General features: G+C 35.0%; 1 protein-coding gene across 1 annotated transcript; it reads left to right on the forward strand.

Moving 5' to 3' along the window:
• The first annotated feature begins 140 nt into the window (after window positions 1-140).
• On the forward strand, window positions 141-26109 carry LOC137399005 (follistatin-related protein 5-like). Its single transcript, XM_068085178.1, has 18 exons — window positions 141-144; window positions 6951-7012; window positions 7677-7803; window positions 10219-10416; window positions 13762-13854; window positions 14493-14615; window positions 15008-15223; window positions 15456-15631; window positions 16528-16645; window positions 17005-17160; window positions 17470-17610; window positions 17800-17934; window positions 21396-21550; window positions 22664-22840; window positions 23576-23756; window positions 23990-24166; window positions 24639-24803; window positions 25461-26109. Exons 1-18 carry the CDS (start codon window positions 141-143, stop codon window positions 25655-25657), a joined length of 2601 nt encoding a protein of 866 aa, XP_067941279.1. The 3' UTR covers window positions 25658-26109.
• The last annotated feature ends 63 nt before the right edge of the window (window positions 26110-26172 follow it).

Below are 26172 nucleotides of genomic sequence, written 5' to 3' on the forward strand. Positions count from 1 at the left end.
GAAATTCTGAGTGAATTATTAAGTTTGATTGAACCATAGTCTGTCAGTTTCTCTTGGGCTGAGACTTTATTAGTGAGTGAACATACCTGTTAGTTCAGCTCAATACATGTAATAATTTCAAAGACAATGTAATAATTGTCATGGGTCAGTTAAAAATGCTGATGTTTCAAGTAAAGGGCCATCCTAATTTTTGAGAAGTTGAAATATTATTTATTCATAACCTGATAGGATTAGAATCAATAGATCAAAGTAATTTTAGATATGATGAAATTGTCTTAGTTGTCTTAGAAATTATTTTTACTGCAGCCCCATGAATCCTATCAGTTGGTATAAATGTTTGGAGAATAATACAAAAGATCATGGTAATTCCAAGCTGCTTCAGCTTGCTTCATAGTACCTCAAGCTGCCTGGCTCATCTGTCTCAATTGAGAGTTTTTAACAATTTTTGTAAGTCCAGACAAAGTTGCGTAATCACCTGGCTGATGAAGAAGCTGCAAAACCTGTGGCGTGCTACAGACACATTCGTGATTTTCATGACCTAAATTGGCAGGAGAGACTAGAATACTGTCTGCATAATCATCATACACACATATACAACTTTTATTTTGGTTTGTTATATTTTCCATCTAAGTTTGTTCAATATTGCAAGTTTTGTGCTTCGATATTTAAATGTAATCTAAAAATTTATGTTTTACCATGTATATCTATTTTACATTGTATATAGTACAATCTATGCATATTACTGAAAATAAAGTTATCAAATTGTTTTATAAATAAATAAATTTTCAATATATTCCATTTAGCAAACTATAGCTCAGTTTTCTTTTTTCAAATTGGTAATATTAATATTTTACCAATATTCATATTTTTTCCTGCTTTATCCCACTTTTTTCCACAATACACCTTTTTCCTAGGACGATAAATACTGCACCGGAAATAATGTGCCATCTCTGGTTAGTGCTTATGCAGTTGATAGGCCATACAAGAACAATTGGGGCATGTTTGGAGTGCAAAGGAGAAACAGCTTTTCATGCATAATTCTAGAGACTGGATCTGGTTGAAAAATCCATGAAAAAAATAGAGCAGTCTCCAAAGTCATTATCTAGAAAACTCATTGAGTTCTACCCAAGCTAGTCATTTGGGATCAAGAAATCTGTCTGGATGTGGCCATCCTATACTTAGGCTCAAAAGCTGAAACGGGGCACTCTCTTACTTGCTTGCGCCTGTTTGAGAACTAATCATGAAAAAGACTAGCAGGGCTACGAGGAAATGAGTTGTAGTCTGGAACACCATCCTCAGTGAGCCACGCAGTTGGGCTAAACTGGTGTCAAACTCAGCCTCAATAGGATAGACTGTCACCGGGCAGTTTTAAACTGATAGCTTGTATATTTTTATCCAGTTTAGGCTTCGATCACTACATGAGAATATGACGGAGAAAGCTAAACAGGTGAGGATCGGCATGATAAAAACTAGCAGGCCCAGCCACTTTTAGCGCTGCTGAATGAGCTAACATATACTTACTAAATAAAAAATGAACCAATTTTGGCGAGCCAAGTTTGAGAGATTACATTGCGCATTCTGAGAGGACACATGAAAAGACCGTTTTTTGTCTGAAGAAAAATATTTCATTCTTCAACCAGCTTACCAGAAGTTGAAGGTAAATTCAAAAGAGAGCTGAAGTTTAGAATTGCCATAATGGAGATAATGAGGTTTTGCATGCCATGTGAACAACTCAAGAAACCTCTGTCAATGGCTGAATTACATGTTTTGAGCATTAATTGGCTTGAAGGCCAGCTTGTCATTAATTATGGTATGACAACTCTTTATTCTCCAATACATGTACTTACCTAAAGTCACTTAATAAATTTGATCCTATTACTGTACCTACATCAAATAACTCTATAGTAATCTTCACTACATGTCTTTCACATTTTTAAAAATTGGCTCTCAACTGTACTTTGTATCAATTGTTCTCTCCAACGCTTTATTACACAGTTTTATATTATATTACATTTTATATAACCTACTAGCAGTAAGCTCGGCGATTCGGGATTTTGTCCGTTTTCAATCAGATGGCCAGCAGGTGGGTGTTTAAGAAGCTGGTTTTTAGGAAGCAGGAGCTTTGAAACCAAATATTTTAGTGACTTTGCGCAAGGCACAGAGTAAATACATGTGAAGTTTGGATGAAATCAGTCAGAAAAATTGAAAACTCACAGTGTTTATACAGACTAACACACAAAATAATATAGTGGAATTTATTAATATAGTTACTGTAAATCCTCTATTTGAACGCCATGGTGCTCTATTTTTTAGCCCTTCTTCTATAGTGGCGTTTAATTAGAGGTAGTGTTCAAATAAAGGGTGGCATTGTATTTTCTAACTAGCTCGTCAGAATTTGGGAAAAATACACTTTAATCCTGTTACGGGCGACTATCGTATACCCTGTTATCGTAGCCCTCTTATGATGCTAATGTCTCTTACGTTTTACACTTTCCTTCAGGCAGATCAGCATTAATGCCGTCGACCTCAGCATTTTTGCTAAACCATTTTTCGTATACAGCGTGCTCTCGAGTCAAGATGATCCTGTTTGACTATTTTTTTGCCCTGCGATGTAGAGAGATTTGATTTTTTGCTCTCCATACTAAATATTGTTCACCATATGAAATCAACAAAAAAATTTCTCGAAATTCAAATTTGGCAGTTGGTGTGCTGATTACATCAAAGTAAGAAATTATCCGATATGCTGATCACCGAAATCCCTCTAACAACAAATGAAAGAAATATGACGCTCAATCTCGCTCAGTTTGGCGTTACTCGTTATTAGTTATTGTAAAAACAATGCTGGAAACAGATAGGTGGTAAATTGTTAACGATGAAAATGTTGAAGTTCAGCAAAATACATACTAAAGCCCATCTTCAAGTACGTGTATGTGTTTAGTGAGCTAAATTTATTTAAGTTCAATTCAACGTTTATTTTATATGTCTGCCTCAAAAGTAATAACTCCTTGCTGTGCATATTGCCCATATTACATTGTAACATTACATTTTATTGTGTATCATAACCATTAAAGTTACTGTAGATAACTATAGTTACTGAGGTTAATATATTGTTTTGTTACTAAGTTTTAATGATGATGATTTTTACCAGGGTGTGTTTGCACTAGATATTTACTATGGGTTGCTATACTCCTTTATATGAAATTTTTGCTTTACGATAACACTGGAACGAATTAAACCGTATGGCAAGGATCCCCTGTACGTCGAAGTTTCAGACCAAATTAAACCAGGAACTATATTGATTATAAAACATTAACGTGGTACTGTTATTAATCATTTTGATAGTGTCACTTCTAAAGTTTTAAAGAAAAAACCGTAAAGCTTTAGAGTTAAAAAATGGACATAACGGTTTTGAATTTTAAAGACGTTGTAAAGTTAGAATACGCCATAATAATAGCTTATTACGTTGTACGGTGTTCCTGAGAATTATTCTCTTTGCTCATCAAAAAGTCTTCAGGTAAGATTGTAAAGCACATTATGGATAAATTCAAAAACTATAGATATCATTTTAACCATGGTGACTTTCGACTTTAGTTCTGATGATTGTGACGATCGATTTGCTCGCGCACACCATCATTAAAATCACGGCAACCACTACAGCAACAACGAAAAAATTAATTGTTACTGATGTAACGAAGTCATTATTAGTACTATTCCGTAGACACTTCTTTTGATCCCTCTCTAGTATAGCTTTGTAAAGATCGAAGAGTGCCAAAGTGGCAAGCAAATAAAGGTGGCGTCAATGAAAACACAAACATTGCTTGTCAACAATACTAACCATACCCACATGTACATGTATGTAGTATCCACTCCGCTAACTTACGCAATATTGCAGTTTGTTGTTGATGGTTCATTAAAAAAAGGTCAATTAAATCAGTGACTTCCTCTGTGAAAAATGTATCTGTCCAGATAATAGCAGTATAGGTCTTGCAGCTGTATAGCATATTGCAGAGCAAAGATGGTAAGACTGCTAGTAAAATCTATACATATGATGTACCCTAAAATTTTAGGTAATAAGTTTCAAGTCTGAAACCGCAAAAATTCACCAACCTTCCGTGCATACACATCTGGTGTATATGTGACAAAGCAAGAGGTTTTACCAGCTAGTTATATAAAAGAATACTCGTTTATTTTTGAGGATGTTGAGTTCCCTCAGCTGTCGGACCTGTATAAGTGTTTACCTAATGGTTTATTTTATTGTTTTAAAAAGTTTGTACTGTTGTATGTAAATTGTTAGTAAGTTACTTGTTTAATTTTATTGTTATAGCAATGTACATTTGTACCTTAAAAATATACTCTACAGTATTTTGTACCTTATACCCTGTAGTATTTTGTGAATGTTTTTAGTATGTTGACCGATGTTGGTTAACATGGGAAGAAAACTTCTAAATGGATAAGTATAACTAACAGGAGGACATTCAATTGTTTATAGCACTAGAAATTCCCCTGTCATACAGCCCACGACCAAAGTGATATCGGAAAAAAAAGCGTACTGATGGTTGAAAAATGCAATATTAGCAGTCAAATGGCACTGCAGTGCAATAGGAGAACTGCAATGGTAGCTGTAATGTACTGGGTGTTATTATGTACAACAAACAGCAATAATGAAAGGAAAAGATTATATGTTTATATCTCTCCCCCGCAATAAGAGAAATGCAATATTAGAAGTAAAATGCACTGATATTATTAGAATAACCAATATTATTAATATAGTAATACAGTAATAATACAAAACCAATGCACAATTTCGTTTACATTTCCAAACGTCATAGCTAACAATATCAAGAAGTTGTGATATTTATATAGATTTTTAGAAAATCTATTTAACATAACTATTTAGAAAAAATAATAACAGTAACATATTGCCCAACATCGGTCACTATATACTTCGATCTTGTAAATTCGAATGCTTATTCTTATAATTAAATCTTATAAAATCGAACAATTATTGTTATAATTAAATTTTATAAACTCGAATAATTATTCTTACAATTAAATATTGTAATAATCTCATAAGAATCGTTAGAAAAAATATCATCGTCATTTCCTTTACTTTCACTGCTTTGGACATCAGTTGGAATACCAAAGTACTCATAAGTGTCCAAAATGTCAGTTACTTTGAAATCGGCAAAAAAGAAACGATTACTTTTCAGTACTTCTACGTTAATTACAGCAACCTTTGGCAATTGGTCAATGCTATAGACTGGTGAAATGCGCACGACTTAATGGTTCTATTCTTTGTCACTAGGCGTTTCGTTCGCCAGTCTTAATTTTGATAAAAATAAGGCTTGTCAAGTTTTAATAACGATTTTAGGTCGAATTAATCTGTCTATTTATGTATAATCCGATCAGATGGGTAAGGTTTAGAAAATTTTCTACAAATAATAAAGACTCGGTAACATATTTAAATGGGTGTATATGTGTTTTGTATCGTTCTTATACTTAAACGACTCTATTGAAAAATGGTTAAATTTGTTGATGATATTTCGGTACAAGGATTTGCGACGGCCATTGATGAATAATTTTTGTGAGTTGTGTGCACATATGCATTTATCATAAATCTCCCAAACAATCGCTTCGCTCGTGTTTGGTCGTTGAAATATAAGAATCTTGCTACAACGTCTGTATGTAAGCTGACAGTCTATATTTTATTTTTATTACTTTATCGGCAATACATGTATTATACGCCTAAGGGATGGTATGACAATCAGGGTTGGAGTTGCCTCATCAATTTTGCCTATACATGAACCTTGATATATATGCATAAATGTTATACTACAGACATAGATATGACCGACAGTCACAAATAATGACTGTGTGTAGGTATACATACGTAGAGTAGAAGTAGTTTGGTTTCCTGATGACAGCTTTTAAGAGGTCATTACTCGTGCATGTATATATATTAAGACGATGAGAGAGACCAAGCGATAAAATTGATTTATCAAAAATTATGTGAGCATTAAGTTGTAATAATCGGTTTTTACGGAATGCATTTTCTTCATCTCGTAATTTGTTTTCAAATTTGTGCGTGTCAACTAATCAAACTAATAGGTTTATAAAATTATACGTAATGAAGATTACTAATGGATCTACTTTAATAGCATTTAGCAGCAAAGTGTATATCTTTCGTAATCTATTAACAATGATATTAATTGTACTAGGATTAATTAAAATACTTGAGGACTGGATGACTATTAGTGGAATAGATCTTTTAACTAGTTAGTCATATCGCAGTGCCAGCGAGTTAAATTGCTATTTTAGTCAAAAAAACTTTGTCAAACAAATCGCATGTATATTTTGTTATCACATCAAATTGTTTGTTGTGGAATTGCTTCCTCCCTGTGAATGCATTACTAAATTAAAAATGGTCAGCCTTACTAGTATACAGCAGTTAACTAATCATGATTTTATTCTTTCCAAGTAAAACATTTGATATTTTGTTCACTGCACTATTAGTTTATTTATTAGCAGTGGCCGTGTTCATGTTTAGTTTTAAACATATAAATACAAAGTTTCACACCAAAGGGAACAGCAACGCAAAAGGAACATCTGTTGTTACAATTGATGTAGTAATCTGTAAAATGGTAATCCCCGCATAGCCAGTCTACTCAATCTATCATATTGCAGAAAGAGTGGTGCATACTGAGAGTGTAGTATAAAAGTATATTCAGTACTTCCCGGAGGAGCAAAATGTTTTGCTGGTAACACACAGCTTTGCTATTGGGACACGGATATTGATTCCGAGACGTTAATCAATTGGAGTAATCAAGTTTTAGCTTTGCCTCTCACTTGACGATTGCGCTTGTTTGTCTACTAGCCATTCGCTCCTCGGACTTCAACCTTTCACTTTCATCTCAGCATGAAGCTCATAACTTGTCTTATTCTCTTGACAGGATTTGTGATCACGGCTGCCAGCCGGCGACACAAACTTCGACACGCGTCTCATCTCTTTCAGGTAACTTATAGCATAATCATCATATTATTTAATTCAGCTAGTTTCATTTAGCAGTTATATTTATATGTCTTAGGGGGGGGCACTGGCTCAGACCTTTATAAATGGTCCAATGAGAAACAAAAATTTATAATTTTTTTGCTTTTATAATCTTGCAGTTCGATTACGCCAGTCTTCAACTTTTTATGTTCATTTTATCATTGGCTTTTGTTTTTTTGTGTGTAAATATAAAACAAAAAATATGTGAATACTTTAGCAGTAGAGATAATGTTCATCGGTAAAATATTGGTGTTGGCTCTCTACTCATTTCTCTGTTCCCTTTTTTCTAAACAAATAATCTGCTGCATGATGAAGCATTCTATTCCCTTACAAAGTTTTCTTTCCCATCCCTAGTTTAAAAAATACACTTGAGAAGATTGTGACCTTTGTATTGAGCAGCCTAAACCCGATATGCCTCCTTCTGTTAGTGCAACGAGCTGCAATAGTTACCAATAATGTTAGCACATTAGTAAGGTGCTACCAGATATTAAAATATTTTTAAGCCATAGACATATAAAAGTTTTAACTTTTTGCGGGCTGATGCAGTTTAGCTTATCAGTAACAGTAAGAACTGAGTCTAAAAAGCGCGGATCTTCATCCACATTTAAGTTTTCTCTCTTTACTTTAGCAACTTGTGGAGCAGCCTGAAGCAAGGGAAGAAGGAGTCTGGGTGTTTGAAGGTTCAGACACGGCGAATGATGGAGATGTGGCCAAGATTGCTCTGGTTCAGCATGATCTCTATGATGAACTAAAAGGTAGTTATATTCATCGACCTCGCTACGTGCTGTTTACCAACTCTATTCATATCTGATTGGATATATGGCTGATATATAAATTGCATGTTTATTTTGATGTATACTAATCTCGAAAGTGGACTACAGAATTAAGAGAAAAAATAAAAATCATGAGACGATTTGAAAGATGTTTTCTTTAATAGTTAAAGTGAATGTTGTTAAGAATATATTAGTGAGGTTTATTAGTGTTATTATATTTTCAAGGGTAAAAAAGCATATAAAATAATAATAGTTTAGAGTACAAGTTTATTTTAGAGTAGCTGCCTTTCTGTAGCTACTATATAAATCAATGACATACTAAAAATGTACATTTGAAACTTTCATAAAAGTTAGTGTCATTTAGAATTGCTTATTTACTACAAACCTATTATGGCTCTAACTCTTGCAATTGATCATTTCGACAATGACTGTCTTATGGTGTAGGCTTTATCACTAAGTTCCATGCAGCTCTGTTTTCCAAGTTCTTTTGCCATCAGTTTGTGTCTAGTTTCCTCAACTCCATGTTGCTCTTAGCTAAATATTTGTATCTCAGTCTGGGTCTACCCTGATTCCTCTTTCCTATGTAGAGTTGGTAATATAATAGTTGTCCTGGTAATCACACATGATCCATCCTGTGCACATTTCCCAGTCATCTTAGGCCTTTTTTATCACTTTCTATGATAATAATGGCACTATTGAAGGACCCTGAAGACCTCCAATGTCCTTAGCGATTGCTAAGAACATCCGGGTGGTTTTCAATGCTTGCAACAGCCAAGATGCTATTTTAATGACTGCATGTAAGATATCCTACAATTAGGACAGCTTGGCTGGTTTTTTCTTTATTTCGCTATATCATTGATTTGTATCATCTTTCACTAGATACAGAAATCCATTATCCATTGGTTCAATTGTTAAGCTTTCCGCTAATATAGAGGCTACGAGCAGAAGCTGGTAAGAACAGACCCAACTGTTAGCATAGCTCCTTAAATTAGAAGTGCTGCTCTGGGAATTAATTCATGAATAAATCTATTTTATGAATAGAAGGCGCATCTACTGGCAGTAATAGTATTAGCCTGTGGCTGCATTTGTAGGTGGTGTCCGTAGCAAGTTACTCCCTAGTTGCCTACAAGTGATGTTCTGCTCATCTTCTTATCGACTAGCTATGCAAAATACGTTCCCTTATTGATTCTCACTAGTTTCATCATGCAATTTTATCGGCACCTTTCCGTCTCTGGTTACGTTGACACCCGTGTTGAAAAAGAGGTTCATTTCGTAAACGCATGCACAAATATTAGCCAGAGAATATTTGCTCAAAGACCCATAATCCGAAATCATTAATTGCGTTTCAACATAATGTCGTTCTTCATTTAACTGTTAAATTATCAGTTGTACATGTATTTTTATTTAAACGTGTTAGGACTTCCTGTTTTTATTGGCACATTCGTGCATAGGGCTCAGAAGTCTGTGCTGTCACAGTTTGCTCTATCAAATATTTTATCGATTACCGTGCTTTTCAGACTATTAGCCACTACTTTTTTCTGACGTTTTGAGCCATGCGGCTTATATAAGGGTGCGGCTATTCTGTGATTTTATCTCTCACCGCTAGGGCGCATCAACCAGAATCTCCGGTTAGTGCACCTCTAGCGGTGGAAGAATAAACGAAACAATGCCTAATGGTACTGTTCCGTTACGCACTGCGTTAAAAAGCGTCAATTAATACGAAACAGTGCCTAACGGCACTGTTCCGTTTTAACAAGCAAAGTTGCTGCCATGTTAAAAATAAGTCCTGAGTTCTGCGGCCTATACAAAGGTGCAGCCTATGTATTGTTTTATTATCGTTTTTTGAAAATAAAGCAGATGCGGCTTATATAAGGGTGCGGTTAATAATCTGAAAAGTACGATATGTTGAAATCTAAATATGATGAGATTAACATCATTGACAGATATGAAGTACTACTTTACCTAGTACCAATATACAGATTATTCTAGCGATGAGACTGTGAAACAACGTTATCATGGGGAGAATATAACCAAAGTGATGGTCTGCTACTTACCCTTGTCTACATGTCAAGGCATAACATTCACTTACAGAAATAGCAATGTAGACCTCTTTAGTAGCGACTCTCCTAAAAATACGCAACAGTTGAGGGTTTTATTTACTTCACTCCAGATTAATTAGCGATGTTATGTTGTTAATGTGGTATTCGGCAGTTTTTTAATGTTTCACTCTCAACTATGATAACTTGAATTTTTGGCAAATTCAATAATATTTGCTTCAAAATGGCTTGGTCAGCGTTTAGTTAACAGGTTACAAATCCTAATTCTGTTAAAAACTTCAAGTTCAGCAATATTCGTGATTAGTTGTAGGTGATGAGTGCTCCTTAGCCTGTGATGCAGGCAGGCATTGTGTGATAGGAGAGGGTGGGACACAATTATGCGTCTGTGCTGAGCCAGAGACTTGTGCACCAGGCCACAAACTAGTCTGTGGATCTGATGGCATTCTATATGCAAGCCATTGCTCACTGCACAGAACCGCTTGCAAGCTTGGACAAGCGATCTATGTTGATAAGAGTGGAAAGGCATGCTTCCAGAATGGTATGTATTATATGTGTATCAAGGTCGTAACAGATTGGTCATAGAGTGAGAATAGCTCAATGGATATAAGTTCAACTAGGTGTAAATTTGATGGCTATCATGGCTTACATTAAGTTGTGTGACCCCCGGTTGTCCTGTCCAAGCTCTTGGCAATCTATACTATGTTTAGATATTTACTTTGTTATAAACTTGCACAAGCAAACTGCGAGACGGCTCATTAAATCGGTTATGACTCCACTGGGGACAGACTCACTCCTGGATAACACGCGGTCACTTCGGTGCTAATACATGCAACAAGGCTCCAACTTCGAGTCGTGGTATGGGAAGGGCGCACTTGTTAGTCGAAAACCAGTGGCTCGTCTCTAGAGGGACCTCAGCGACCGACACTCGAATAATTGCCGCCAATTGCACAGCCTTCGAGCTGGCGACACCTACTTTGAGTTTCTGATCTATCATGCTGACGACGGTTGGTGCTATGCTAGCGGTGACGTAGCAGAGAACAGTGGCGATAACAGAAAACCTGGGTTTGATTCTGGAGAGGCCGCGTAAGAAACCACTTTCAAGGAAGGCAGAAGGCATGCAAATTATCTACCTTTTGTTGCAAGTCTTGTACTTACATGTAGCGGTACTTACATATAACCCACTGTCTACTGTTGCTACTACAGTGAAGAAGAACTTGTTTGAAATACAATATAAAATTTGAGCAAATATTATGTAATTTCCATCAGAAGGCATTCGTAATTTCTTGACAAAATACAGTTGTGTAAATTAAAGTAAAAATGTTGATAGGAATTCAAAATAAAATTTGAAAATTCAAAGGTTAATTTTAATTACCAGGTAGGCCTATGTTTTTTGTAAATGTGTCTTAAATTGTAAATTAAAGTTAGACCATGTATTTCTATCACTCACTCAACTACTGAGCATATGTACTGCTGAGCCTACACTTCCATTCACACCTCACTATTAAGGTAACAATATATTAAGGTAACAATATAATAAGGTGACGATATAATAAGGTAACGATATAATAAGGTAGCAATATAATAAGGTAGCGATGTAATAAGGTAACGATATAATAAGGTAACGATATAATAATGTAACGATATAATAAGGTAACGATATAATAAGGTAACGATATAATAAGGTAACGATATAATAAGGTAACGATATAATAAGGTAACGATATAATAAGGTAACGATATAATAAGGTAACGATACAATAAGATAACGATATAATAAGGTAACGATATAATAAGGTAACGATATAATAAGATAACGATATAATAAAGTAACGATAAAATAAGGTAACGATATAATAAGGTAACGATATAATAAGGTAACGATATAATAAGGTAACGATATAATAAGGTAACGATATAATAAGGTAACGATATAATAAGGTAACGATATAATAAGATAACAATATAATAAGGTAACGATATAATAAGGTAACGATATAATAAGGTAACGATATAATAAGGTAACGATATAATAAGGTAACAGTATAATAAGATAACGATATAATAAGGTAACGATATAATAAGGTAACGATATAATAAGGTAACGATATAATAAGGTAACGATATAATAAGGTAACGATATAATAAGGTTACGATATAATAAGGTAACGATATAATAAGGTAACGATATAATAAGGTAACGATATAATAAGGTAACGATATAATAAGGTAACGATATAATAAGGTAACGATATAATAAGGTAACGATATAATAAGGTAACGATACAATAAGGTAACGATATAATAAGGTAACGATATAATAAGGTAACGATACAATAAGGTAACGATATAATAAGGTAACGATATAATAAGGTAACGATATAATAAGGTAACGATATAATAAGGTAACGATATAATAAGGTAACGATACAATAAGGTAACGATATAATAAGGTAACGATATAATAAGGTAACGATATAATAGGGTAACGATTTAATAAGGTAACGATATAATAAGGTAACGATATAATAAGGTAACAATGTAAACCTCTCTTTATTTCTTATTTCTTTATTAATTCAAATTTTACTTATAGATTTGTTTTCGCATCTAATTTTTACTTACTTTTATTAGCATGCATTTGTTATAATGTTATTCATGTAATTACATCAACAAGCATTTACCTTTGTTTGAGCTTTGAGAAAAATTAAACTTAATACAATGTGTTTTCTTAAGAATATTTGCTCCAGTATGACGTTTTTGACATATGAAGCGAATATTGGAATGATTAACCTTGTCCGCTGATGTTTCACTCTATATATTTGAGTGACCTAAAAGTATAAAACAGTCCCTCAGCTCAATGTGAAAAACTAATTCTATTTTCTTATATTTTCATGTGATACCTACATACTTTGTATACTATTATTACTGCTGAAGAGTGAGTGGTAAAGACTGATGCTCCTGTTGGTATCCTCTGAGACTTGGACTAGATAGAACTAGCTAGTAGTTCACCCTCTGATAGTCAATAATATCAGTGAGGTATCCTGCTATTTTATATAGAAGTGATAGTTTGTATACCAGGCAACCGGTTGTCAACGTAAATACTAACTGAAGTGAAATATGACAGTACATAGCCTGAAGTGAATAGCAGTGCTCGGTGCTTTATTACAGCGAGTGAGTATTTAATAAATTTGTGTTGAAAAAATGCTTGCTTTTCATTATGCGTAGCCTAGTTTCTAGTTGTCTTTGAGTTTAGTCCGGTTAAACCACCACCTCCCAGTAATTATCATTTGCCAAGATTGATAAGAATAATAGTCTAATCAAACAATTATATGTTATGGTTACTAAAATGCTAAGTGATGATGTTTCCGTGCAGAGTTATGGAAATGTTCTGAGATGGGCCGAAATTTCGTGACTTCATATGAGCAGCTCTCTGCGCCATTCAAATCTCTCTCTTTGATACATCCTGCTGAATATGGCACTAAGGCTAGCACGAGGTTTATACCTGTCAGTGGTAACTCTCCCGCAGGAATTAGATGATAACCATCATAGGCCCAATCGCGTGCTAGATGCTCTCTGAGCTGTTTCCTATGTTTGTATCGGACATCAGATCAATGAATTCACCTCTAGTGAGGCTCTCAGCAAATAGGGAGGGTTGCATAAGATGTGTCTAGGTAAAAGATCTATGCTGTACGGCCATCTGCTTTAAATCTAGCTACTTACCCTAATCTACCTTCTGTTGTATTTATAATCTGCTAGTACATTTTTATAGATCAGTCGTCCTCTCATACAATTTTAACAGCTTCTGCGCAAATTACTTTTACTGAAACAACAAAAGATTTAACATTATATTATCTTTAATTATATTTATGCATAATTTGTTTTGCAGATTTGGTTGATGAAGTCGTTGAGACACCTCATAGTACGAGTAAAGTGATGTCTAAGAAGAAAGACCTCTCACAAACCGACCGTTATCTCAATGGTATATCACTAAAGACTTGAATTGTCTTCTCCTTTGTTTTGCTCGAAAAACAAATTATTTTTAAAAGAAATTTTTAATAAATTAAAGGCTGTTATGGAACCAAATCAATTGTTTTATAACTAGATTTAAACTAGTGAAAAATGTTTTCTTCAGCAGGTAAGTTGCAAAGCAGTAAAAATTATTGAATTTTCTGCAAAGCTTTTCACTCTCAGCTTACTGCCATGCGCAGGTATAGAGCTAATTTCTCTATTTGTATATTATTTACATTGGTTGTAGTCATTAACATTTACATTCCCATGTGCAATTCTATTGTCTGAAACATCGACGAAAATCGATTATCTTGTTTGCATTATGTTATGTTTGCACGTCTCTACGGAGTTGCTTTTATCTGTTTACTAAATCAATGTGTATGATGACTAACTAAATATGACAATCATTACATTATATCTGTTAGCTCGTTTATTTGTCATTATAGCGACTGAACAGCTAGTAAAAGTAACTCCTATGTGTAGATATAGAGAGAGATATTATAATAAAAGCGTCGATCTCTTTTCTAATGATGTGGTAGTGAGCTAATAGTTTAGCTGTAGCTTTAGTCTGCGAGTGTCGTTGTGTTCATCGGTTGCATCTTTCCACAGATGAAGCGAAGCCGTATAAGAGTTTCAGTCCTGTCTGTTCAGCCTCCCAGTTTACTGAATTCAAGCATCTGTTAAGAATATATCACTGTGACAGGCTGGGGATGAGCAACTGCAACGGTAGAGGTATAATAATATTAGCTATCTACAGCTGCTTGACTATGTCTTACACTTAACATTGGTGAATGGCTACTTGTTTCCTACTCTAGATATTGTAGAAACTCAAATACAGCTGGTTGTAGACAATATACTTTATAACATTAGAGAATGATGGTAGCAGAAAAGGCTTCCACTTTACTCACTGGACTCTAATGAGTTCACTTAACAAGGTTTTTCTTGGATTTAATTAGATAAAGACTGCACAATTTTATAAACAAAGGAGTTCTGTCTATCATATGTATTGTATGACACTGCTTGTGTGTGGTCAATGGTAACGTCAGTTTGAACTAAAATGATCAATTATTGCTATTTCCCGTTATGTTACTGGTTATCCTGATATTGACATTTCATTGTTACAGGCAGCTCTGAATATAGGAGCTTGATCTCCAACATATTCCGATATTATGACAAAGATGGAGATGGCTTACTGACAAAGGCGGAGCTTAGCTATGCACAAAAGGCGGACCATCTCGAGAATCTGGCCGAGATTTGTGGCCTTGAGGACTTGTTGAAGTACGCCCCTCGCACTACAGCTGGAAACGCTTTGGACTTTACCATTTTTAGCCTTGAGTTTGGTGAGCCTTGATTAGCAACACAAACACAAAATTATTTGTTTTTTACTAAGTTCTTTATAGTAGTAATCAAACGTATTACTACCGCTAAAAAGTGTCATTACATGATTCAGCAAAAATGTATTATGACCAAAAGGTTCAACGGTTTCAGACATTTCAAAATTGTACCATTTGTAAACTTGGACTGATTAGCCTTAGTTCTAACAGATGTTCAGGAAATGGCTTATGATTGAAGGATTGAATGAGCAAGAACACTACAGGGTGGTTTATGATGGTGAAACCAGAGTGACATACACGATTGGAGATGGATATAGCAGCGTATCTCTTCCCTGCAGTATTGCTAATGCATCCAGCGCTCTCTGGCTACGCAACAATGTAGAAATTGACTTTGAGCGCTCAAGTGGCATTAGTGTAAGTCTTCAGACAGTTATCACCAAATGACGAGTGGGTGCTGCGGACTGCTGGCCCAAGGCTAAGAGCTTGCGGGCTGGCAGTCCAAAGTTTTGCTTGCTGTGTCTAGACAAGAACTATTTTATGTAGTAAAATTATATTTAAAAAAGTTATAAAATTATCCCTTTCGTCTATAATTTATCTATTATCCAATCGATTAAAATTTGTAACTTGACAGAGCCAAGGCAGTTGTGATACTTTCTCATATTACTCTCTGTAATTACCTTTTATTAAATGAAGCAACATCAACTGCTAAAAGTGTGATTGACTAATCGGAACTAAATGAAAGTATTTAGAAACAGTTGATTAGCGCATTTTATGCTAATTCCACTATGTCGTTACCACTTCCTGTCGATTTTGTACCATTCCCGCTTCTAAAGTATTAAGTATTAAGTACCGAACTTAAGGGTAAGCTAATTGAAATCTGGAAAACTTCATCTACTTAACAATTTGAAGTCACACTTTCCTCGTACAAATGTATAATGACACTGAACACAAGTAAAATTTTAATAAAACATCAGCCACAACTTTAAAAAGATCAACATTTTCTTTCTCCGCGATTCTACCGCTGCATACACCAAAACAGCATTGCGAGCAAGTAGAATTTTTGTAGACACAAAGCGCTAGAATTCTTTGTCTTTACAGGTAAATTCTTTTTATCTCACAATAGCTTCGCGGCAGCAATTGGCTTAAGGGTGAGTAAGAGTCGCTGTCACCGACTGAAGCTGAGACATCACAATTTGTGCTCAGGCCATGAATCATCAATAATTAATCTCGTTAACTGAGCTATAGCAGCCAGGCGCTGATTATATGTATGAGTTTTTGATTTTCTCCCAGCATACTAATTGTATTTGCAGCTGTTAGCGGACGGCTCTCTCTATATCTCCGCTGCAAACCTTGACCACACTGGCAACTACAGTTGCTTCAACTTCCCTCACTCAACTCAGCATGTCTCTCATCTTCTCATCGTGGAAGGTACTCTCTCATTATTTTCTGTTTTGATGCTGCCGCAAGTATGTGCAATATGTGTTTTTATTAATGTGTTTTAGGAAATTGAGTGTTTAAAATAAATTTTAATGTGCAAAAGTGGGTTAGAACTGCTGCTGCACCTTAACACACGGTTAAATATTCCGTCACTGCAGACGGTTAAGTATTCCGTCGCTGCAGATACATCGACTGACTTATTAAATTTAAAATTTTAAAAAATTAAAACAAGATGAACTTAATGTATTCTGTTATTACTGTCAATGGGAACTTTATTCTAACACCTTTACACCGATGTAAGCAGGTTTAATTTTGTGATAATTTATTTGTTAGCTTTAAATGCTTTCTAGTGAAGCCCGTGGTGCGGAGTAATGTAATTGGGGAAGCTCTGGAGGGTGTCAGCACTGCTCTCAAATGCCACACCGACGGTGTACCAAAACCATCAGTTGATTGGAAGGTGTCAAGCTACAAACTACCCGTTGATCATGAACGTTACTTTTGGCAGAGTGAGTTCTCTCTCCTATGAAGTATTAAGGTTAACAGATTCCTCTTTATCAGCAGTTATGAGAGATCATAAACCTACTACAAAAATATTTAATTCTACTAGTGATCTACGAGTGATTTCAATTTTACGAAAACAGGTTTTTGCCGATTATTGTATTTTATAAATCCAATCAAACAACGAGCGTTAATCATTTCTATTTTTATAATATACAAATTTCTAGAAAACTAGTAATAATTAAAAGTCTAGAAAATTCTATATGTAACGCGTATTGATACTCATACAGTCTACAAGTATGGACAGGATATTGTAGATGAGAACACAACTGTGAACATACTGAATCCAAAAGTACAGCTTGACTCCGCCCAGTATCAGTGTGTGGCCCAATCATCTGCTGGCTGGAGTCATTCAGAGACCACAGTTAAAGTACTTGACAAGTTAGAATATGACAGAGGTATGACATTCGATATGCATGCGAGTGTATTCTGGCAATACACTGCAAGCTACTGTACAGGCCAATTCCTAATACCTGTTATTAGTTTGTGGAGACACTTTGTTAATCGTTTTATGACTAAAATCGATTGAATATTTGATTCGTATTATTTTATATTGATTTATTATTTCTGTATACTTTATGCTGTAGTTAAGGGTAACAAGCCTAGCCGAGGACTGTATCTTGTGTTCCACGGCTCTGGCTACACAACCTATGAGGAACAAAACTGCTACTTGACTCACTCTTTCTACAAACATTCTTCTGACTTTGTCACCAATCTTCAAGGTAGGTATATTTGTATTTGTACAGACAGTCAGTTGTTTCATCATAAAGTTGATACTATAGATTAGATACTAAAGATTACTATAATACTGTTACTGATAAATATAAGCGGTAAGCAATAAAATAAGCGGTAAGAGCACACAACACCGAATATGAAAATTGTGACATCACAATTTCCGAGCCTATACCATTAAACATTTTTGTGGTAGAGCTCTGGGGAAATTCTATAAACACCAACCAATGTCTGTCTCACCACGTCAAACAATGGCTCATTTCTAAGCCAAAATTTTGAAGAACCTGAATAAGCTGAAACAGTGCTGTATGTAATTGATGTGCTCTAACTTGGTACTTCTTGAGGGTGTCATATAACTACATATGAGATGATAGTTTGTGATTGAGCCATGTTTTGCAATGGATTTGACTAACTTATTGAGGAAGCACAACTCTCAAGTTTTTAACATCCATATTAACGTTTCCAAGTCAATTTTAACACTGTGATTTGTAAAATGATATGTTATTTCATATGTACAACAAATAATGGAAAATCGTAACTGTCCTAATGTTTTGGTTTGTTTTATGTGCATCGACCATAAACAATCTGAAATGAGTAATAATGAAAAAGGAAAAAATATATATGTAAAGATTTTATTAATTATTATCTATGAAAGTAGTGATGCAGATCCCAATGCTCAATAGCATGGCTAATCAAGGTGCTGGGCCTGAATATAAATAAGCAAGTCCCAGGGTGGACTATCTCAAATTATCCAACAGATACTGTTTCAGTTCTAAATACAGTAATACATCTTATTTCTCGAAGATAAACAGGAAGACTGGCCCAGGCTTTAGACATGGTATAAGACCTGTGTCTGGGCACAAGTTGACATAGCGGCAGGCTTAGGTAAAGAGAGTTTAGACTGTCAAGTCAGGTAGTATGGTGCAGGTTGAGATTCAAGGTGAAAAGAATACGCTGTATAGGCTATGAGACACAGACGCTGTTGGTAAAACTGTTGTATAGGGAGAACGTTAGGTTTTTTGAATTGTGGAGCTGCATGATAAGTAACAGGTCTTCTGTATATAATTCTTAAACTCTGCTTTTGTATAACAAAAAATTTTTAAGATAATTGTTTAGCGCATTTCCCTGAACTACTAAACATTAAACTAGTTTATTGTTCATAGAATAGTTAAAAAGAAGAATTAACACATTTTGGAAAATTTAAGAAGAAACGAGATAAATCAGTCCAGAGATAGATGCTCAGACCATAACTGTGTAATATGAGAGGACCAATTTTAATATAGAATCAATATTTGCATTGGTGATTTTGATATTCCCAGCATGGTTTATGTTAATTCTATTTATCGAAATCGTTCTATGAAGAGTATTTCTATTTTGAGTATTTTTAATTATAATAGTCTTTTTTTAACACTTAATATGAGTTTATTTATAGACCACCAATTTTTGACTATGGTTAAGCCGTTATTTATTATAGAAATGGCTTCATCAGGAGATTTAGTTTCAAAGAACAAGTTTGTGTCATCAGCTAACAGGTTGATGTTAAATGATTTTGTGTAATGAAATAAGTCGTTAATATATTATAGAAATAAAGTAGGACCTAAGATAAAGCCTTGGGGAACCTCGTACATGTATGTGATTTTAAGAGGGAATGACTCCGTGTTCTTTAAGAAAACTGGTTGGTAACGGTCAGTTAGATAATGTTTAATCAACTTGATATTAGAAACTGTCATATCTTCAAGTTTGTGGAATAATATATTATGGTTAATAGTGTCAAATATCTCTGAGAAATCAAGACATAAACCAATGATTATTTTACCAGCATTTAGGGTTGCAAAGGAACCCTAAATGCTGGTATATTATTATTACCCTAAATTATTATTTACGAACTTAATAAGAACATATTACGTATCTCTATTTTATTGAAATCCAAATTGTGAGCTAGAAATTATATTCTCACTTTCGAGACGAGATTGTTTTTAGTGATTTCAAACTTTGAAAATTTGTTTTAATATATATTGGCAAAATTGAGACTGGTCTGTAATTTGTTAGTGAAGTTTTGCAACTTTTGTTTTTAAAAATAGGTAGTACTTTAGCCGCTTTCATTCTTGATGGCAAGATATTATATAAAATAGACTAGCGGAATACCCGGCGTTGCTCGAGTATTAAAAATCAGCTTATATAAGCAATGAGAGGTAATGTAGTTGCCTGCCACTTGCTATAATTAGCCTGGTACATTGTCAATGGATAATCTGAGTAAGCTTACTAATAAGAGCTAACTAACTCCTCTCGCAATTGAGCAGGCATAAAATTACGCTACTGCCCTCTATGACGCTTGGTCTGTAACGGAGAGCGGTAGCGTATTTGCACTCATATAGCAGCATATATTGCCAAATAATTTCATCAAGCTCGTGTGGCTTAATTGGTAAGGGATTGGACTGAACAATGAGAGGGTTCGAAATAAAATCTTCTTCGATTTGGATTGTTTATTCCAAGATTTTAATAGCTATAGCTGGGCAAACACATATACAGACACACCAATTTTGAGAAATAAATATATAGATAGAATAATAATATTTGTTAGTGGTTCTGGCAAACATTTGTGCTGTCTTCGACTAGTTTTGGCACTATGCCATCTAAACCTTTCTCTCGATGCTCATAGAACTTTGTTAATTTATGTTGTATTTTGCCACTTTTAATCAATTCAAAATTTTACTGTTTCAAGTGATGCTCTAGTTTATTTAAGGCTGTGATGTTGCACTCTGATATTGAGTTAGCTATTTAGGGTCTTATTTCTGTGAAGGATTTGTTAGAAGGGTTGGCTATTTTAATGTTATTGTCTTTTATTTCCGAGTTATTGACCACAATTTTGTCAATATTTGATTAGGAGCTTTTTATGCCGGTAGGCTTGATTGATAGTGCGTATTCCAGAACTTTCCAGAGTCTGCATATTGTTTTTCTATTACGTGCTCATAACAGCTCTGCTTAGCTTTTTTAATTAGCAAGGAAACAACATTTCTTTGCTTTTTAGAATTGTTCTTCAAATTAGGTGTGAATAGGGCCAGTTTTTCAATGTAATTTCTTGACACCGCTTTTCATTAAGTCAGAAGGCTTCAAAGCGAGTGTTTTCTAGTTTGCCAAACTCTTTGAATGGTGCCTATTATAGAGTTGACTGGTCACAGACACAAAGCCTTATAAGCTTCTTGTGCATCTGTCTCATTATACACCATCCCATGCGAATCAACTTTTTCCAATAATGAACGAAGTTTACCCCCATTATAAAACTCACAGCAATGTCGCTTAAATTTTGTTGACTTCGTAGTCGTAATTGAATCACAAAGAGCAAATATTGGGTGTGCTGTCAAATGTAGTCTCAATATGATTATATTTATACAATGCGCAGTCCATTTCCACAACTCTATCGCTAAGTGTTTGTTCTTAATGCTCTCTGTAGCGAGCGAGGAGACCTTGCAGCACCTGTGCCCTTTTGATGAAGATTGTGACTGGGGCTCAGCTGTGAGCGTTGAGGAAAAGTTTGTTTATGCCTCTCAGCCCAGCCTCGAGCGTGTCATCGTAATAGATGTACTAGACAACTTTCTTCCAAAGCATGTAAGTCGATAGACGAATGCTCTATGAGTGACAGATTTTAAAACAGTTTTGAGTAACTGAAAATTATGTATTTGCGCCTCATTCAATTCCTTGTCAGTAAAGCAATAATCTTGGCGCTAACCAGAGATGGCTAATAACAATCACATTTTAAAGTAGAAAAAGTCTCTTAACCTGTTATATTTACAGTTGTTTTGGGTAGACAAAGGGTTAAATATACACACATGTATATGGTGTACAACTATTGGATAGACAGAGAGTTAGATATACATAATTATGTGGTGTACAGCTATTGGATAAACAGAGAGTTAGATATACATATGTGGTGTAAAACTACAGTTATTAATAAAAGTTTGAGACCACTCAGTAAATCAATGCACATTATTCGTTTTATAGCAGTATATGTGGTTTTATTTAAACTTGTGATTAAACAATATAGTTACATACTGAAACACTTCTACTAATGCAGTTTTAAAATTCATTAAAAGCGTAGCACAACACTTTTGAGTCTTTACTGTCAGTATTTGGTGTGTCCACCATTATTGGGGATTAGCGCCTCAAGTCGCTTCGGCATACTTTCTATCAGCTTTCTGCAGTATTCTGCGGTGATCTCAGTGCACCAAACACTCTTTATAACCTGTACAAGTTCTGCAATACTTGATGGCTGTTTTTCTGCTTCTCTGAGTATTCAACACTATGAAAAGCTACTATTTGTGCCCTTGTACATGGCGATAACGAGCTTTTAGCGCCCATTTTGCAAGCAGAAAAGGTAATGAGCTGTACTGCAAAAATGCCCTGAATGTGCTGTTTGTGACATTATGTAAGCATGATGCAAGCGACAAAGCATGAGACAACGGTGTATAATTCAAAGGTCACTTAGTGCAAACCATAGCATCACTTCTCAGCAGCATAGGGAAGATGGGTAGCCCTTACATTGTATAACCCGGGTGAAACAAGCGTGGTCTCAAACTTTTATTAATGACTGTATTGGATAAACAGAGAGTTAGATATACATATGTGGTGTACAACTATTGGATAAACGGAGAGCTAAATATACAAATGTGGAGCACAACTATTTTCCTACGCTATTCAGTTGTAGAATGTCCATTTTTGCAGGTCATTCTAATGCAGCACAGTGTGCACTCGCTTCATTACCTACCGATGACAGATGAGGTCTGGCTGTTGCTTGGCAACCAAGCAGAGTTTCAGACAATCATGACAGCGAGTCCTGCCAGTTCTCCAAAAAGCCTCCAAGTGCAATCTCTGCTCCCACATCCTTCTGTGTTTGACATGGTGAGTCTGATGTTTGATTTTTACTCGTCGTTGAATTACTTGTGACTCTTAGTATATTTACATGTCTTTGAGAAAAGCATGGGAAAGAATTCAAGATATTTGTGTCAGATAAAAAATTCATATTTTCGATGAAGTAGGTTACAAAGCTAAAATATGTTTGTTATACTAAGTTTAGCAGTACATCAAAGATGTTTGTATTTACATGTAGTTGCAGCTTTACAACATATTAGGTTTTCCTTCTCAGCTAATGACGCACCAACCACATAATTCTAAATGCATATATACTGCATAGTTAATGCATGCATAATGTGTAGTTGGTCTTATCATATTGCATTTTAATTGCACGCTTAATGCTGGGCTCTTTTATTTGGTTTGCCAAACATTTTGTTTTCTAATGTGGGAAGATGTTTTGTTTCCCTGCTATGCATAAGATGACCATGATTGGTACACCTCAGCAGCAATGAGGTTGGGCTGAGTACCCCCAACCTCAGCAGCAATGAGGTGGGCTGACTACGCGCCAGCCTCAGCAGCAATGAGTTTGGGCTGATTACGCTTCAGGCTGCAGTTAACAAAAGCTGACCACTAGTGTGGCTGTCTGGAGTAACAAATTCATTGCTCGCTTTTCATAATATGAATAGTTTTACGGAAGAATGGTGCTGAGATTTCAAGCTTCACAAAAAAAAGTATTCCCCATCTGCAAAATTGAAAGCTGTAGTTTGTTTTAAACATTTGCAGGTAGATGAGCTTTTTGTTCCCACACTGAACTCCTTCAACATAACTTCTCGCTACGCCTACACTTCGCACTATGACCAACACGGCCTGAGCAGACTGGACACTTTGACCAAGGCTTATGATGCGAAGATGCCTTTAGCCAATTGGAACTGTCGACCTATTAATATTCATCATTTGGCTATTGGTGACTACTAGATTTTATATAAATCTTGTCAAAAAGTACTCGTATTAGAATAGATTTGATAATTTCAGAGTGAGATACTAAATCAAGAAAAATTTAAAGAGAGCTAGATAAGATAATAAAGAGGATTTAGTCCATTATTTCAGTTTTTAATCTTTCGTACAAAAACTATTTACTTTGTTGAAACATATCTTTGCACTGCCACAACAAACACATATTATCTGGTGTTGTTGCAGGTGGGCTAGCCCTTATTGAATGTGAGGAGAGCAGCAAGAACCTATTGATTGATACTTTGAACAATGCGATCATCAAGCAATTTACCCCTGGTTACCTATACGTGTCCCCAAACACTCGATACATTGTTACCCTAGTCAAGCCCAGTTCGCTCACTGTTCACTATCTGCATGATAATGGTGAGCAGATTGTTATTCAACTAGAATATTGCCTAAGTTCCTAAGCCATTTTACCTTACCATGTCCTTGAAAAACTCTTTACTGTTGCATATTTCTCTGGTCTAATCCTATTGCCCAATAATAGCCATTGCAAGAGGTTGGTCGGTCACATTGCAGGCATCACAAACCCATCTAATCATGTTCACTTCTCGGAAATTAGATCAAAATTGTAAAATCATAGTTTTACAGTTTGGGTCTCACTATTGTACACAGTTTTAAGCAATCACTTAACGAAGCAGGATTTTATCCTGCATAAGAACGTTGGTAAATGTAAATGTATCTTCTATGTTATCTCACAATGTAATTGCTAATTGTCCACTTCTGTAAGTTCTGTTATTTGTGTCATTTTCCTGAGCATCTTATTCTTCGCGTGTGCCTATTTCTGTATTTTTATTATTTGATAATAATAGAAAAATGTATTATCTGTTTACAGCAACAATTAGTGTGCTTTATGAACATGAGGTACAAATATCAGCTGATCAAGTCAGATTTATGGAATCAAAACAGAGTTCGGGTTATGATCTCGCTGTTACTGCTGCTGACGAAAACGCTGTTCTTTTTATGGATTTGAAGACTAAGAAGACGGATCTTCTGGAAGGTATCTGCTACACACGCTTGTGCATGGCTAGTCGAATGAGCTTATATTGATAATAAGTCTATTCCTTTGTCATTCACAGATTTGTGACAGCAACTGGTTTTTGCTATAAAAACACTTTGTAATAAAATAATTTGAAATGATTTTCACCCAGTAATATAACCTAAATGAACAAAAACAATAAATTAGTAATGCAAGCAAGGAGTTGTCTGCTCAGCCTATTTTTAAAATTTTTTCTACTAGCAAGAGTTTTAGTGCAGAACAATAACGTTTCTTCACTGTTATCATCACAATTTTTTATGGCGCAAAAATTGGTAAAAATTAAGTTGAGGCAAAGCTAAAGTTACTGCAACAATTATAATACTTGGTCAGACATTGTCATAGCTTAATACTTATCAATTTACAAAGGAAAAATAATTGGCTAAATCTGCTCATTACTGTTTTAAAGCACAACAGTCATGCATTGAAAACACATGGAGCAACAAAAACATAAAGCAAACTGTATATTATGCATTCAATGCAAAGCAAGTTGTGTAAGTCGAATATTAATTTTCTATGTCAAAGAACTGAAAAGAGATTTGTATAGGATAATGATTGACTAAAATAAGGACCCGAGCTGTTGTTTGTATTTATTTATATGTGTTGTGTTGTTTTCTGCAGGACTCCTCTCTGGTCGAGCAAACACAACTGCAACGCCCTTTACCCAACCTTTGGTAACTAGTAGTGGCGACTTTGGAGATCACCTGATGCTCCCCTCGCAAGGTGCACTTTTTGTGGTTAACAAAAGGTACCATATGATTGCATGCGAGTGGACAAACATACAGAACTCTCAGCTCAGTCTTTGGCTTGATGTTTAATGGTGGTATACTGCAATCTGCACATGAGACATGGTGCTGAATCTTCTCTACTTCCTTGTTGCTACAGACAGTATTATGGCAGTTGTCTTCTCATGGTATTATTACACGCAACCGTTTTGGTAATCAACCAGTTTTTAAAATTGTTTTTCTTTATTGCAATCTTTATGTTTTGTATCATAAGTAGTGACTTTTGTTGTTGAAATAAGTGAGTGTTCGTATAGCAAGGAAAATTGCTAAACAAGATTTATAAATGTTTTGTTGTTTACTAATTTCTATGATTGCATATTTTCTAGCTTTAAAACGTTTATTTGATATAAAAGCGCATGTTAGGTGCAATATCATCTCTGGTGTGGTTGTCATAGAATGGATTGGCAGTTATCATCTCTCTATTGTTGTCAGAGTTCTTTTTGTTATACTGTTTTATTGTATTATTTATATACACATATTTCCTTAAGCCGAACACAATCGTTCGTCTGTACGTGTGACGCATGGCAGCATTGTAATCTCTAAATTAT

This window comes from Watersipora subatra, chromosome 1, assembly GCF_963576615.1.
Source record: "Watersipora subatra chromosome 1, tzWatSuba1.1, whole genome shotgun sequence".
Lineage (NCBI taxonomy): Eukaryota > Metazoa > Bryozoa > Gymnolaemata > Cheilostomatida > Watersiporidae > Watersipora > Watersipora subatra.

Coding starts and splice junctions, on each gene's coding strand:
- LOC137399005 (XM_068085178.1), top strand. Junction 15,224..15,455: donor CATTTTTAGCCTTGAGTTTG/GTGAGCCTTGAT, acceptor TTATGATTGAAG/GATTGAATGAGCAAGAACAC. Junction 17,161..17,469: donor TGAACGTTACTTTTGGCAGA/GTGAGTTCTCTC, acceptor AGGATATTGTAG/ATGAGAACACAACTGTGAAC.